Genomic DNA, 16,497 nt, shown 5'->3' with positions numbered 1-16,497 from the left:
ACGGTTCTGGTCCAGGTTCTTTCCTCTGAACACAGCCGAGCATCCTGAGCTGCTGCTGCTGATCTCTGGGACTTTTAACCTACAGCCTGGAGACTCGAAGCTCAGCTGAACCGAAACAACACCAGAGAAGAAGAGACTCACATCCTCAGGTGAGAAATATAGTTTCTTTTATTGTTCAGGTTTGTTCTTGTATATTTTACAAAGAAATACAGAAACAATTACACGGCTAATATTCATTTTGGTCCATTTAAACCCTGCGTTTACTCGATATGAGCTTCCATAAAAGTCATATTTTCACAAGCTTCTCTGTACTTTAACATATTACAGTCACATCTGCACTAAAAACATCCCTGTAATATTATATTTAAGTATAACAGACATTCTAAACATGTATTTTATTATGAGAAAAGTGGATTTACCTCCACTTTACCCTCCTGACTCACATTCCAACTTGACTTCATTATATCTTTCATTTCTGCAAAAGGAAAATCCTTTTTTTAAAAAAATTAATTCAAGAATTTAAGAAATTTGATTTTTTTTCTTTTCTTTCTTTTGATTTTTTTAAGTTAAAACAAGACAGTTTTTTAATCTTCTGTACCTCCAATAACCTGAAAATCACCCCGACAAGTATTATAGTAAATAAAATTTCAATAAAATTCTTTTAAAAAGTTTATTAATTATTATTAAAGAGTAATAAATATAAATACAAAATAAAATTGTCAGAATTATTTAAGTTATAATTTAAAATAATTCTATGTTTCTAATTTAGAATACTAAAAACTAATTTAAAATGAAATTATCACAACTGTTTTAATTCTCATCCAAAATTATTGTATGACTTTAATCAGAAAATAATAAATAAGAATATAAAATGAAACATTCAAATACTTTAAAATCTAAAAAAAATGTAAATCAAATTGAAGAATATTAAGCACAAATATAAAACAAAATGTCAGAATTGTTTTAATTAGAATTTAAAATAATTATATATTTCTAATAAAACTATTAAATACAAATATAACACATAATGATCCAAATTATTTTAATACTAATTCAAAATAATTCTATAATTCTAAATAAAAAAATACTAAATAGAAATATAATATGAAATCATTATAATGGTGTTCATTCTAATAATGCAAATATAAAATGAAATGACCAGAATAGTTTCATAAATAATTCAAATTTAAAATTGATTAAATACAATGATATATATAAATAAAAAGGATTAGATAGTAATAGGCAACATGCTAAAATAATCTCATGAAAAGTGGATTATTTTTTATGTCTGTTGAGAAATTAAGAGGCACAAAGTATAATTAGACACTTTTATTTTAGTAGGTTATATATTAAATCAGATTTTAGTGCTGCGAATAGTGTGAAATCTATGAAATCAAAGAACATCAGGCTTCTGCTACATGCCTGAGGTTTTTAAATCCCGTCTCTTACATGAGAAATGTTCCTCGTGTGGAGAGGAATAAAAAAAAGGGCTGTCCAGGTGAGATCAAAGCCCTGCTGGCCTCCGTCCATCATGCCTCACAGTTTTCCGAGGCTGAATGTGAGCAGTGTTGGAGCGATGGACTCTGGAGCTGCTGTTTACTCAGGCCTGGGTGTCGTCAGAGCTCCATAATGCAGGCTTCAGGGGAACAGATCTGGTCTTATGGGCTCAGGTCTCTCTGGGAGTCGCCTCGCCACAGCGGCTGAATGAAGCAGTGTGGAACCGACCACCAGCTCGACTCCAACACAACTCAGCAGCTAATGAACTGTCACTCAGTCCAAACACAGCATGTCCGTCCTGCAGAGGCCCTCCCTGCTGCTTTCTAAGTGTTTAAAGAGATTTACAGCTCCTTCAATGACAGATTTTAACAGCAAAATAGCAGGAAGTGGTACGTTGTCAGCAGAAAATGCTGGAAAATTCCTACATCCAGTCAGAAATTCTGTAATTTAACCACTTCATTTACAAATGTGGTGCAAAAAAAGCAAAACACTAACAATATAAGCCATCAGCAAGCAAACTAGGAGTGGTGACAGCAGCAATATCACAGTACATTATCTGAAATATGAATGTAAAATACATGAAGTGGAGCAAAAAGTAGCATAAATGGGTAAAACTAGTGCATAATCGTACTTGAAAGATGAGGTTCAGTTCTTATTTTCAGCCTTGTTCACGGTAATTATGAATAAAATAAGTAAAAAAGTCAAACATGCGCAAATGTACATGTATAATCTACTTTTCTCAAGAAGTTTCTGTGAAAAAAATACAATAGAACATAAAATAATTTATATGAAAAGGAAAACCTGTCGTGTATAAATGAGTCCCAGTTACCCTTCAAGGTTAATTTTTTATCTGTAAGGAGACACTAAAAATACAATAAAACATGCAAAATTCAAAAATGAACCTCCATATTGTTACTGAGGCAGTACAGTGTTGGTCGTTTCACCATGTTGAATGCATCTTCCAACAGCTTGCTCCTCTGTAAACCATTTTTGAGCCATGCTGCATGTATTTATTGATCTGGTGTGTGTTATTGTTGCCTCCTCTCAGTATAAACACCCCGAGTGTTGGTCAGAGTTAAAACAATCATGGTTTCTTTGTTGAGAAGATCAGCTCAGAATCTTTTTTCTTTTCTTTCTTTTTTTTTTTTTTTAAACAGGATTTGGTACAAACTGTTAAGTTTTTTGCGATTTTTTTTTACATGAGACACATAGAATGAAGCAATTTTAATGAAATTTCATTATTTAAAACTTAGATTTGTTTTATTTTTCACAAGTAATCAAATGTCACACATGATTCGCTCAATTGGAAAATTGAAAATCTGATAATTTTTACAGTTTCTGGCTTTAATAAATGGGATCCAAATAAAAAAAATCTGCATTTTTTTAAAACAGTAATTCATTGTTTTGTAATGAATAACTGTAAAATGACACTGTTATACTGTATCAGCTAAAATAATGTATAATTTTACAGTATTTCAACATCATTTTTACAGTGTTTACAGTTTTTAAACATTACAGTATGGTATCATTTCTGATGTACACTACTGTTCAAAAGTTTAGGGTTTCTTAGAAATGTCCTTATTTTTAAAAGAAAAACAGTTTGTTTTCAATAAAAATAACATTAAATTAATCCAAAATACAGTGTAGACATTGTTAATGTGGTAAATGACTATTCTAGCTGGAAACAGCTGATTTTTAATGGAATATCTCCATAGGGGTACAGAGGAACATTTCCAGCAACCATCACTCCTGTGTTCTAATGCTACATTGTGTTAGCTAATGGTGTTGAAAGGCTCATTGATGATTAGAAAACCTTGTGCAGTTATGTTAGCACATGAATAAAAGTGTAGAGTTTTCATGGAGAACATGAAATTGCCTGGTTGACCCCAAACTTCTGAATGATAGTGTATATTTTCAGGCACACTTGGTGCCAGATTTTCACTTTTTAAATTGATTTATTTGTTTTATTTGTTTTGCACCATTATATTTGCACAATTACAAGGTGCTTAACAGAACAATACGAATTATAACGCTTTAGAAAGTGACAATAAAACATTAAAAATGACAATAAAATATCAGAAAAGCAAAAAAATGTTATAGAAAGTCTTGTCTCTAAAAGCTTTATGAACATTTCCTACATCAGTTTTGCTTCTTTCACATCACAGATTTCAGTTTTTTCTGTCTTTGCTTTTCTGACTGATTAAAGATGCTGTTTACTGATGTAACCCGGCAACCAGCAATCAAATGTGATCAAACTGCACTCACATAGCTCTGAAAATGATTACTTATTGATTGTTAAACTCTTGTGACTGATTAGTTCTGAACCTTCAGTGTCACTGAGATGCTCTTAAAGTAGAGTCTGTAATTAGAGCTGGCAGCCTTTTGGTTCCTGTGGTTTAAATCAGCTGACATTCTCCTAGACATTATTTTCTGCTGTTTCTGTGATCTAGTGCCAGTAAACAGTCACTTGTAGCTTTGTGTTTATTAACGTCACTTTAAACTCTGCATATAGTACAGTTAGTGGACACTCTGCTTCTTGGAAATTATATTTCTGTACAGATAAATTGTTTTCCCAACTTACAGTGTACTGCTGGCTGGTTTAAGTTTAGGGGAAACTTGTTTTTTGTTGTTCAATGAAGCTCCACATTTGTAATTTGTATCGGAGGCAGTGGGAGGTGGTTGGGGTGGATGGTGGACCCACAAAACACTCCATTTGCTGTGGCCGCGCTTTATTGTGTTCCTGTCACTGTAGGTTTGTTTTTCACTGCAATATAAAGTCCATCATCTCTATGGAAACAGCACAGCCATGACTGGAGGCAGATAGAACTTGTTTAGTGGAGTATACTAAAATTATATTGCCATAAATCATTAAAAAGAGAAAAACGTTAAGTTTGATTGGGTGCAACCGGTTTAGTTTTCAAAGTCATAAAGTGATTTTAATGAAATATCACAAGCTTAAGCCTCTTTTTGGGTCATTTTTCTTGACAGAAGTTAAAAATTGGATGGGTCTTTCTGGTTTTACAGCTTTTGGTTAATAAATGGTGTAATTTTGCCAGTTTTTTAAAGTAAATTCCATTTCAAACTCACCAACAGGCTTTGTGGTTAAACAAAATCTGGCTAATATAGAATGCGTGTTCTTGTATTTAGTTGTCTTAATTGTTGGTAATGTATTTGTGGAGCACTTGTTTGTAATTCTAATATCTTTACTGCTGCACTTGAATTTATATGATGGTTAAATTTCAGAAAGAACAGTAGGCTAAACTAACTAACTTACTAAGATGTAAACATGCCACTTTGAATAGTAGAAAAAACTGAAATACAGAATTCTCTCTCATCTGAAATAATAAAAACTATTCAGACAGTCATGTTTTTCTTGTTCAGGTTGGATCCTGTCAATATAATTGTACAAAAACTGATTGAGAAAATGTGTTTTCTAGACCTTTGACAGTTGAAACTTTGTTTTCTGTAAAAGTTATCACAAGGAAACAATACTGAATTGTCAATAAATGCCCTTTTACACCTATTAGCGGTAAAATACATGATGGTAATTTAAATATATTTACAACAAAGCTTGTTTTTTAAATAAAAGTGTAGCATTTTATAGTCCTCCTTCACTTGTTTAATGTATCTCATTTTGAGTAGTGGAGTGTTTGTGTTATTGCTGGGTAAATAACGGGGATATTTGATGTCTAAATGCATCCGTGTCCGTGTACATGGATGTGGTTATGAACAAATATGTAAAGTGAATTATGGAATTATTTCTCTGAGTGCAGGAGGAGGGAGGAGCAGGAACCGATGCTCTGATGTAATAACAGCAAGCATTTACCTTTGAATGAACTGGAAATACTTGTTTTCTTGTGAGCAGATAAGTCGCTTGTTTAGAAACTCTGTTGATTCTTGATCATGGAGCACCTGAATGTCACTGTGATGTGTTTCATTTAACATGAATGACTTTATTTGTTCCATGACCCTAATAAGGATTAAGCAGTGCATAGATCATGGATGGATGGAAGGATGGACTTGATTTGTGTTTGAATGTTGAAACTGAAACATGTTCCAACTCATTTTAAACGTCAGAGTTTGACGCTTCAGACAGAACAACCATTCAGAGTTCAAACAGCCTGAATCAGGATGTATTTTTAATTCTTAAACAGTTTCAAGTTTTTTCTGGCTCAGAATGAACTCTTAGGGTGAATACAACACTTTAAGCATGATCGACTGACATTAAAGTAAAGGTAATGAATCAGAAATGTATGCATTTTCCTCATATTTCTGTCATTTAAAAAAAACCTAAAATGCCTATTTTGCTGAAGTAAATTAAAGCCAAATCAATAAAACTGGTTAACAAATTGAACTGCTAATTTTAATCTCGATTCCTATCATTTTTGTGCTTTAGAATTTTCTTTGAGATGCACCAAGAATCCTCTATGCAGGGAAAGTTCAACCCACATAATATAGGGACCTATTACCACCATTTAATCAAACACAAGATAGAAATTAACATTTTCTGATTTAGATACATTTTTAAAGATGTGAACATTATTTTTAATTGATTGAGTTGACATTATAATGGTGGTAATTGCATCAACTTAATATGTTATGTAATTTAAACTCATATTTGTGTATTAGTTGATTTAAAATCAAATACAAGTTGAGGTAACATATCAAAGGTCTCCTCCTCAATCTACTTAACACTGGAGCAACTTCATTTTTCAAATTTGCTGAATAAAAACATATTAGTAATCCAGTACATAACATTTAAAGATTCCTTTTAATTAATGTGTTAATACTATAATATAATGTAGTGAGAAGCTACTTCTGCTAACTTGGTTTAGTTTGGCTGTCGATTACACATTACTTGCGTCAATACTGAAGTAGCTAAATCAATATATAATATATATTTAAATGAAGCCCAGTTCTGAACATCATGTTATGCCACACTGCTCTTAAAGGAGTCAAGGGTGTTTATTTGCAGTTGTTGTCATGATGATGACTTAAGAATATTCATTGTAAATAAAATATCAGTTGAGAATCCGACAATGACAGAATGATTGTTCATTTTAATGCCTGTAAGCTGACTGCATTTGTCTCTGGTTTAATTTGTAATTTATTTTACTAATCTTTAAGACTGTCTGAGTGCATCACATTATTTTTACACAACACAATAATAAAATCCATCAATCAAATTCAGACAACACCAATGAATAATGCAACCGCATTCATGCTGGGATTTACCATGAATCTGCAGAGAGAAAGGCACGGCTTCATGTGGGATTAGAGCATTGTTGGAAAAAGGAATGAAAAATCCATCTGGTGTTTCCACCGCTGTATATTTCATTGTTAAATTCAATATACAGAGGTGTATTTCACACTGTATTTCACACTGAAAAGGAGGTTGCTTTCAGCTGTGTTTGTCTGGAGATTTATTTTTATATTTGGCAGCAAGGTTTTATTTTCAGGGTCAGACAAGATGCATCTGGAACATTTCCATTCTTTTGTTAAGCACTCCAGCACTTACCTAAATAAAAAAAAGTGTCTTTTTTTTTTTTTTTTAAACATGTTTTACTGAATATTTAAACACATGAATGGGAAAACAGTGAATAACAGTTAAGAAATCCAACAGCCTTTGGGCATAAAGTTCAGACATCTTCATATCAGTTTGTGATGACGGGTTTGATTCATAATCTTGTTTGTGTTTTTCTAATTTTTCAGGTAAAATATGATCAGGCAGACTGTGCTGCTGTCCTTGTGTCTGAACATCATCTCAGCAACGTCTGATTACATTTATGAAGCTCATTCACTGATGGGTAAGAAAAGGCCTCCTCACTTCATCTCAGCAGCTTTGATCAAACCTTTTTTAAGTGTGTCTCTCACTCCAGAGCTCATGTGTTGCTGTGTTTCCTCCTACTTTTGTTTTTTTCTGCATCTTAGACCCAGAGGATGTTCTGAGCATCAGCATCCCTCTGGAGGAACCACAGCGCCCTCTGCTGGGAGGAACGATCGTACTACCGTGTTACTTTGAGGTGTGTAATTCTAAGCTTTAGCCTTCTTTAAACATGACCCATACTGCTGTGTGTCTGTGTAAAACTATGAAAATCTGGCAGCAAGGGTGCCAGAAAAAAACAGGCTGAACATGTAGGGAATACAGTCAAATTTCAAAGCTCTGCAAAAAAAATGGAGTCAAAAATGGTGAAAATAAGGATATATATAACTGTAAAATAAGGATATTTTAGGTGGATTTAATTGGATACAGTCAAACTATAATGTAGAAATTATTTACAGTATTGATTTGTTTTTCTTTACAGTCAACTTGAAAATTAATAGATTTTTTCTGTGATCTTACTAGATATTACCCGTAACTTACTACCTCCTAACTAATGAACATCTGTAAATCTACAATTTAAAAAAATGTACCTTTTTGTGATATACATAAATTTTCTTTCAAATAACCGCAAACTACCTGCAAAATAATGATTTTTTTTGCTCATTTAAATACAGCAAAAAGAGTGTCAAATGTTGTAATAGAGCGAATTACCATTTGTAAAATTACTTTTTTACTTTTTGATGAGAATATTATTTGCAGTTTGGGTTGTTTTTTTATAGTTTGCATGTTAATTAGTCAATTTCTTCTGTGATTTTACTGGATATTATCTGTAATTTAACAACAGAAAAACTGAAAAATTGGTAAACAATAAATGTATACTTTTAATCCAATAAAAATTGCTAATAAAAATCATCTAGTAAACATTAAATAAGTTCAACTTTGCAGCCTCCAGTAGCTATTAGGTGTAACATTTTAAAGATGGCATTGACTGCAAATAGTGCTAGTTTATTGACCCAGATCATATCGTCTTGAATTTATATTGTGAAAAGTAAAATCTGAGTTGCTTAGTAAGGTTTAGTGTCCGCATGAGTCATTATACTTTAATTTAGTAAAAACCATGAAACAAAGCTGGTATTAAATGAAGTTCTTTCCTCTGTAGGACCACACAGTTCCAGACCCTGGAGCTCCAACCATCGCTCCTCTTTCTCATCGCATCAAATGGAGCCACGTCACCAAGGAAAAGGTCACGACCGTCCTCGTGGCCTTGGAGGGGGAGGTGCTTATCGGCGACAGCTATGTGGACAGAGTTCACCTGCTGGGATACCCCAACACCCCGACCGACGCCAGCATCAAGATATCTGAGCTGAGATCCAGTGATAGCGGAGTTTATCGCTGTGAGGTTCAACACGGCATCGAAGACAACCATGACATCGTCCACATCCAGGTTCAAGGTGTGTAGATGAACCATACTGGATTCAATAGATCTGAGTATCCAGGAAACAACTTTTACATGGAAACTGATGCAAATCCAGATGAAAAGCTCTAATATTAAGAAGTTCAGAGTGCATTTTTATTTTATTTTTTTGTAATTTTATGATATGACCGTATGACTCTTGATTCACTGAAGTTCTTATTTATCTCGGTAGGCATTGTGTTCCACTACCGGGCCATTATGGGTCGCTACACTTTGACTTTTGAGAAGGCGAAGGCAGCTTGTGCTCAGAACAATGCGGTCGTGGCTTCACCTGAACAGCTCCAAGCAGCCTACGATGATGGTTTCCACCAGTGTGATGCCGGCTGGCTCTCTGACGAAACAGCCAGGTTGGTTCGTCACATCTTAACTTTTACCAACTAAATGCCAATTTACTTGGAAGAAATGCTAGCGCTAGTTAGTTTAAAAGCGCTAAACTTTGGCACATTCATTCTTCAAGGCAGGTACTTCTGAAGAAACTTCTGTGCAGGTTTTGGTGCTAACAATTAAACAGCATATACATGTGGACAAAATTGTTGGTACCCCTCGGTTGATGAAAGAAAAACCCACAATGGTCACAGAAATAACTTGAATCTGACAAAAGTAATAATAAATAAAAATTCTATGAATATTAAGCAATGAAAATCAGACATTGCTTTTGAACTGTGGTTTAACAGAATTATTTTTAAAAATAAACTCATGAAACGGGCCTGGACAAAAATGATGGTACCCCTAGAAAAGACTGAAAATAATGTGACCATAGGGACATGTTCAATCAAGGTGTGTCCTCTAATTAGCATCACAGGTGTCTACACACTTGTAATCAGTCAGTTGGCCTATTTATAGGGTTACAGTAGTCACTGCTGTTTGGTGACATGGTGTGTACCACACTAAACATGGACCAGAGGAAGACAAGGAGAGTACCAACAATTTTGTCCATGTGTGTAGCTGGTTGACTGAAAAGGAGCAACAGTTGGAAAGCACTGACAAAATGACAAGGATGTGGTGATTTGAAACATACTTGTGATACATTGCAAATAAAACCAAAACCAATAAACAAAACAAAACAAAACAAAACCAGCAGAAAATATGTTTCTGTCAAAACGTAGCTGAGGAGGCAGTTAAACTGTATGATGTTTGGGAGAGAGGGCCATCCAGTTTAGATATTGAAGACAGACAGTGTTTAATTTTAACAGTAAATCTGATTTTTATTTGACTAAAGGTATCCAATCCACGATCCTCGTATGAACTGCTACGGTGACAAAGAACAACTTCCTGGTGTCAGAACTTATGGCATCAGAGACGTCAATGAGACTTATGATGTTTACTGTTTCGCTGAGAAGATGACAGGTACACTGCTATAAACATTGCAATATTTTTATGTACTTTAAGCTCATTCTTTTGTTATTTTACTTGGTAACCATAATGAACTCATCTGATCTGAAACAGGCAAAGTTTTCCACACTACTACTGCTGAGAAGTTCACCTTCTCTGAAGCAGCGGCGGCTTGTTTAAATAAGGGAGCTCAGCTGGCCACCACCGGTCAGCTGTACCTGGCCTGGCAGGGAGGGATGGACGTCTGTAACCCCGGCTGGTTGGGAGACAGAAGCGTCCGATATCCCATCAACATTCGTCGGCCGCAGTGTGGAGGAGGCATGCTGGGGGTCCGAACGGTTTACCTCTACTCTAACCAGACAGGATTCCCTCTTCCTGAGTCCCGTTATGATGCCTTTTGCTACACCGGTAGGTCTCAAGTAGACAACAGATAGAGACACTGAAGGCAGATATAAGCCATTATTTTTACAGGTCAGAGAGTCTTACATCCATTAGTATTTGGATAGTGACACAATGTTTAGGATTTTGCCTCTGTGCACCACTACAATGGATTTTAAATGAAAAATCAAAGATGCGATTGAAGTATCAACTTTTTGTTTTATTTCAAGGGTTGCAACAAGAATAGTACATTAAATGTGAGAGTAAATTTGAGAGTCTCTCCATTTTTACAGACTCAAAAGCAATTTGACAGTTTCATGGTCAAGTTTCTTGTCAGTGGTGTTAAAAGTGTAATGCTGCACGACTGATAGGACAGCACTATAGACAGCGATCAATATTGATCTAAAACATCATGCAAAAATAACACAAAAGGAGGAGAAATGGTCGCTCACTTTACTTCAACACAACTCAACGGCTTTTCACCAACTGAAGATAAAACTGTGCCCTCACCCACAAAAGCGCAACAACTGGAAACTGCAGTGGCAGAACATTCAAAGGGATAAAAAACACAATATTTTAGAATTGCAGCTGTTTAAAAATTAAGATTATCTGATTTCTTTATTCATCTGTGACAGTAAACTATATATCTTTGGGTTGTGTATAAAACAAGACATTTGAGGACATCATATTGGGCTTTAGGAAACACTGACTGATTTTCACTATTTTATAGAACAAAAAACTAATAGTTCAATTGAAAAAATATTCCATTGATTAATCAAAGATGAAAGTAATCTTTAGTTGGATCTGTAGTCACAACATAGTTCTAAAACTGCTGCTTTTCAGGAAGAGACAGGGACTGGATTGTCCTGTGTTTTTGCTAATAACTGAGACTTGAAAAGTCTAACATACTGACTAGCATTCACGGGTATGTTTACATGTACAGTAAATAGCATCTCTTCTTCTGCAGGCTCTCCTGATGAGGAAGGTTCAGGCATCATCGAGGAGGGAAGCGGCGTGCTGAGTGTTACCACGGTGACACGAAGCCCTCAGGTGTTCTTTGTGAGGACGACCACAGAGAGCGAGGCGGTCGGGGAGGTGGAGACTCGACAGCCCACCAATGTGGACTTCATCTACACTCAGAGCCCCATCGAGAGCCCCACAGAGACCCCAACCAAGACCCCAACAGAGAGTCCCACCGAGACTCCAACAGAAAGCCCCACCGAGACCCCAACCAAGACTCCAACCGAGGGCCCCACCGAGACCCCAACCAAGACTCCAACTGAGGGCCCCACCGAGACCCCAACCAAGACTCCAACCAAGGGCCCCACCGAGACCCCAACCGAGGCCCCAACAGAGAACCCTACCGAGACCCCAACCGAGGCCCCAACAGAGAACCCTACCGAGACCCCAACCAAGACCCCAACTGAGAGCCCTGCTGAGCTACCACTGCCTCAGCCGCCCAGCATCACTGACCAGATAGAGGCTGTCACCGCCCAGCCAGACGTAGGCAGGGAGCCCAGCAAAGGCTTTGAGATGCCTCCAGCTGGTCAGTAACAGAAGAGAACACCACACAGAAATCCCAGAGAGAGTCCTTATCAGTAAAACGTTGTTCCACCTCACCTTAACTTCTTGATTCTCTGTCTAGGTGTGGTCTTCCATTATCGTTCAGGCGTCGGCCGCTACACCTTCACTTTCGTTGAGGCCCAGTTGGCCTGTCTGAGCATTGGAGGCTCTATTGCTACTCCACAGCAGCTTCAGGCAGCGTATGAGGCTGGATACCACCAGTGTGATGCAGGCTGGCTACTGGACCAGACTGTGAGGTAAAGCTGAAATTGTATTCTCAGAGCAAGGAAAAGAGATGAGAAACAGCATCTGCTAACTGATGAGTGTGTTGTTGTTCAGGTATCCTGTTGTCTTCCCAAGAGATGGATGTGCAGGAAACCTGGGATTTGAGCCTGGAGTTCGGTCCTACGGTCTGAGACCTGCAGATGAGAAATATGATGTGTACTGCTACACTGAGGGGCTCAAAGGTGATAGAAGTACACACTCAATACTCTACCAAAAAATACCACAGAACAAGCCTAACTAACAACAGCACTTGCAGAAGGTAGTGGCCAGATGTAGCCAAACATTGGGGTTTCACACAAAAACCAAATGCCATAACTGACCGTTATGACAAAGATTATTTCCTTATTTTCACTGACGTCTTGTCCTTGTCTGCGCCACAGGAGAGGTTTTCCATGTGAGGTCCGCTGAGGGTTTCACCTACGACGAAGCTGCTTCCAGCTGTCAGGAGCAGAACGCTGTGCTGGCCTCCACTGGAGATCTCTATGCAGCCTGGAAAATGGGTCTCGATAAGTGTCGTGCAGGCTGGCTGGTGGATCGTAGCGTCCGTTATCCCATCAATAACCCCCGTCCTCAGTGTGGAGCAGGAAAAGCAGGAGTACGCACAGTTTACGTTCACCCCAACCAGACTGGCTATCCCGAGCCTGATGCCAAATTTGATGCATACTGTTTCAAAGGTAAACGCTGCTTATATGTTTCTCTCTAACCAGCTTATTATGGATGTTATTAATCATGTGATTCATTCATCATTTTGTCTTCATCTAATCTTTGCAGCGAACATTCAACTTATTGCAAATGAAACTGGACTGAACATCACAGATATCCAGGAGGCTCTTGTAAACCTGACATCCATTACTGATTTGTTAAGGCCTGGTGAGTTCTAACCTGAGCACATCCTTATTTATTTCCCATGAGTAGTGTTGTGACGATACTAAATTGATGACTACAATGTAATTGTAATGCTTTTCTAGCATACAACACTACCCATGACTCTAAAACTTTTTACTTTGTCTCTTCTTTCGCAGATCCCTCCATCGCTCCTCCCATCCCTGTGGAGGCTTCAGGCTCTGGGTCTGGATCAGCAGACTTCGGCTCAGGGTCTGCAGTTGATGGTGCCTCTGGAGATCAGTCTGGTTCTGGAGATCAGTCTGGTTCTGGAGATCAGTCTGGTTCTGGAGATCTGTCTACCTCTGGAGATGGTGTTGCTTCTGGAGCTGGGTCTGGCTCTGGAGACCTATCTGGTTCAGGACAACTGTCTAGTTCTGGAGACGGGGTCATCTCAGGAGATCAGTCCAGTTCTGGAGATCAGTCTGGCTCTGGAGATGGAGTTGTCTCTGGAGTTGAGTCTGGCTCTGGAGACCTTTCTGGTTCTGGAGATCAGGTAACCTCTGGATTTGAGTCTGCTTCTGGAGGCTTGTCTGGTTCTGGAGACCTGGCTGGCAGTGGAGAATCAGGTCTCGGCAGTGCAGATGCTTCTGGATCAGGCCTCAGTGGAGAAGGATCCGGCATCTCTGTGGTTTTCTCAGGAACTGACAGCATTTTCTCGGCAGAGGGCTCAGCTTCAGGAGGAGTCCAAGAAGCCGGAGAGGGAAGCACTGAGATCCTCATCTTCCCTTCATCTGATTCAGGCTCTGGAGAGCTCAGTGGTAGCGGGGATCTGCCCTTGTCTGGTTCTGGTTCTGGTTTTGGGTCTGGGGAAAGTGGACAATCTTTCGGCATGTCGTCTGGTTTCACCACCAGCGAGGACTTTTCTGGGTTTAGCGGTTTCCCATCAGGGTTTGCCTCAGGAAGTGGTAGTGGACAGTCAGGAGACCTTTCAGGAAGTGGAGAGGCTCCGATTTTACTGATAGACTATGAACTGATCGAGGCGTCCACAGCTGTTACTCACAAGGAGTATGAGCTAGGTGGCGGTCGTCTGGCGTTCAGTGGTTCTGGAGATTTTTCAGAATCAGGGGTTGCCAGTGGCGACCTCAGTGGCTCTGGCTCTGGAAGTGGCACTGAATTACTCTCTGGTGTAACCTTAATGGGATCGGGCTTTACTGAACTCATAGGGTCGTCCTCCGGAGAGCAGGAGGCCTCCGGGTTTTTACTCTACAGCTCCGGAGAGGGTAGTGGTGAACATTTGTTTGGATTCGGAAGTTCAACATTTCTTTCAGGGTCTGGATCGGGAATGTCTGGCTCAGGAATGTCTGAATCCGAGTCCTCTGCAAGCAGAGACGAAAGCAGTGTTACATTCCTGACTGGACATATTATGACAAAGACAGTCGGAGACCCGACACGCTCTATGGAGCTTGGACAGGGGTTGGTAGAGTACCTTGGAGAAGGAAGTGGCAGCGGCAGCGGCAGCGGCAGTGGCAGTGGATTTTACTCTGGTAGTGGAGACTCCAGCACCATGTTTTCAGGAGCTACTTCTGGAGATCAAGTGGTGGTGCCCTCTCTGTCCAGCGAACCAACACCAGCAGAAAGCATTACAGAACCAGAAGAGGCCTTTAATCGAACTGAACTTCCAGAGACTCCTGATGACGTCTATGTGACCATCAGTCCTGCTCTTATCCCTGCAGGACTGGCAGCTCCTCCTGTTTCACCGACCCCAGCCTCCGTACAGTCACCAGGCAATACAGAAGGTAGGTAAACTCATTTTTACACAAGATAAAGGTGTACTTTATGTCACGGATCGTCAGACAATATGACATCTTTAATAATTTGTTGTCCTGTTGAGAAACAAGTAACTTTTAGGGACAAAAAACAAATTCCATAAGGTTTACACAAGTTGTAGATAAGGTCAAGGTTAAGGTCAGCGAATTAAATATATGTTACTTTGCAACTTTTGGCCAAAAGATGATATGATTAGCTGCATTAAACAATCAGCCAATCTGAAGACCATCTCAGTAGCCCAGTGACAGCTATGTAAATCATAAATGCAACATCCAAATTTAATCCCACCAGAAGAGATATGTTGCGTGTTTTGACCATGTTATGACGCAAACGTTCACTAATGGAAACATAAACAACAACAAATCTGATAATCTAATAAAGATTTAAGCCATTGTTTTGAGGTAAAATTACATAAAAACTTCAATGAATAAGGGCATGGATGTGAATATATCTCATTGCATATAAAACTAAACTGAAAATATTGGGATTGTGGTTGTTCATTAGACAAAAGAAACAAATTTGATTAATCAATTTATTGAGAAAATATTACAAAATTCACCAATAAATGAAAGTAAAAATGTAGCTGCTTTCCTATTTTAGCCCATTTCTTTCAAAGTAAACACATTACTTGCCAATTACCTGCACACTGGCTCCAGATTTTAAATAAATTTACATCAAATTTCACTGCAGCCACGTATAAATGGGGACACAAGTGATTTGAACTTATTATTTACCATATTGATCTTTATTTAAACACTGTGGAGCATTGAGAGGAAGTGCTCTTTTACAATTACACCCTGATCACAATGCATAAAAAAACAAATGCACATGTAAGTTAGCGTATACATCAACAAGCTGACAAAAGGCAGCAACATAATCTAGTGAGATGGAAAAATGCCTAATTTCAGTACACATAGTACAACTTTATTATATGTGCAAGAAGACTCACAACAAACACCAGCAAAACAGAATTAAAAAAATAAACATATTGTGACTTTAGGAAGAAAAGAGTAAAAATTACAGAGTCATCTTACACTACTGAAGGCACAACTTCAAGGTCAAAAAAGTAACAGTTGCTGCATAATCACTCCATTTCTTCAGGAAACTGTAAACCAACACATACTGGGAATGTCATTCCTCATGTGTGAATCCTTTACCTGTTTCTATGACAGGTGTGACCCTTTGTGAACCCAACCCTTGTGGAAACACTACATGCACAGTACAGGATGGAGTTGCTGTCTGTGATGGTGAGTCCAGCGAATGACGTGCTTTTGTTTTACTTTTCCCACTTTCTTCTCTGATTGCAATTTAATTCAGTATTATGTGACAATATCCTGGTTTACAGACTTTCCCTGTGATGCTTTTCTGTGTATGTTTGTTGTTGTTTGCACATTTTATATTGGAGTTTTGCAATCTGTAAATTAACCCACTGAACCCCAAAATCAACCAGTGGGGTTGAAATACATGTTTGAAAAAAAAAAACAAAAACAAC

General features: G+C 38.0%; 1 protein-coding gene across 3 annotated transcripts in view; it reads left to right on the top strand.

Moving 5' to 3' along the window:
• Window positions 1-16,497, top strand: part of LOC111570708 (aggrecan core protein-like) — a 29,470-nt gene continuing 12,973 nt past the window's right edge. For all 3 annotated transcript variants that reach the window (XM_035949657.2, XM_023273611.3, XM_035949658.2), the window contains exons 1-14: window positions 1-149; window positions 7,210-7,304; window positions 7,429-7,520; window positions 8,481-8,772; window positions 8,968-9,142; window positions 10,015-10,142; window positions 10,242-10,535; window positions 11,473-12,051; window positions 12,151-12,325; window positions 12,408-12,535; window positions 12,734-13,027; window positions 13,125-13,223; window positions 13,376-14,974; window positions 16,178-16,252. In XM_035949657.2, the coding sequence (XP_035805550.2) occupies window positions 7,217-7,304; window positions 7,429-7,520; window positions 8,481-8,772; window positions 8,968-9,142; window positions 10,015-10,142; window positions 10,242-10,535; window positions 11,473-12,051; window positions 12,151-12,325; window positions 12,408-12,535; window positions 12,734-13,027; window positions 13,125-13,223; window positions 13,376-14,974; window positions 16,178-16,252 (4,018 nt within the window). In that variant the 5' untranslated portion in view covers window positions 1-149; window positions 7,210-7,216. The remainder of the gene's footprint in view (window positions 150-7,209; window positions 7,305-7,428; window positions 7,521-8,480; window positions 8,773-8,967; window positions 9,143-10,014; window positions 10,143-10,241; window positions 10,536-11,472; window positions 12,052-12,150; window positions 12,326-12,407; window positions 12,536-12,733; window positions 13,028-13,124; window positions 13,224-13,375; window positions 14,975-16,177; window positions 16,253-16,497) is intronic.

This window comes from Amphiprion ocellaris, chromosome 1 (genome assembly GCF_022539595.1).
Source record: "Amphiprion ocellaris isolate individual 3 ecotype Okinawa chromosome 1, ASM2253959v1, whole genome shotgun sequence".
NCBI classification, from domain to species: Eukaryota; Metazoa; Chordata; class Actinopteri; family Pomacentridae; genus Amphiprion; species Amphiprion ocellaris.
This window is presented reverse-complemented; position numbering and strand designations above follow the sequence as displayed.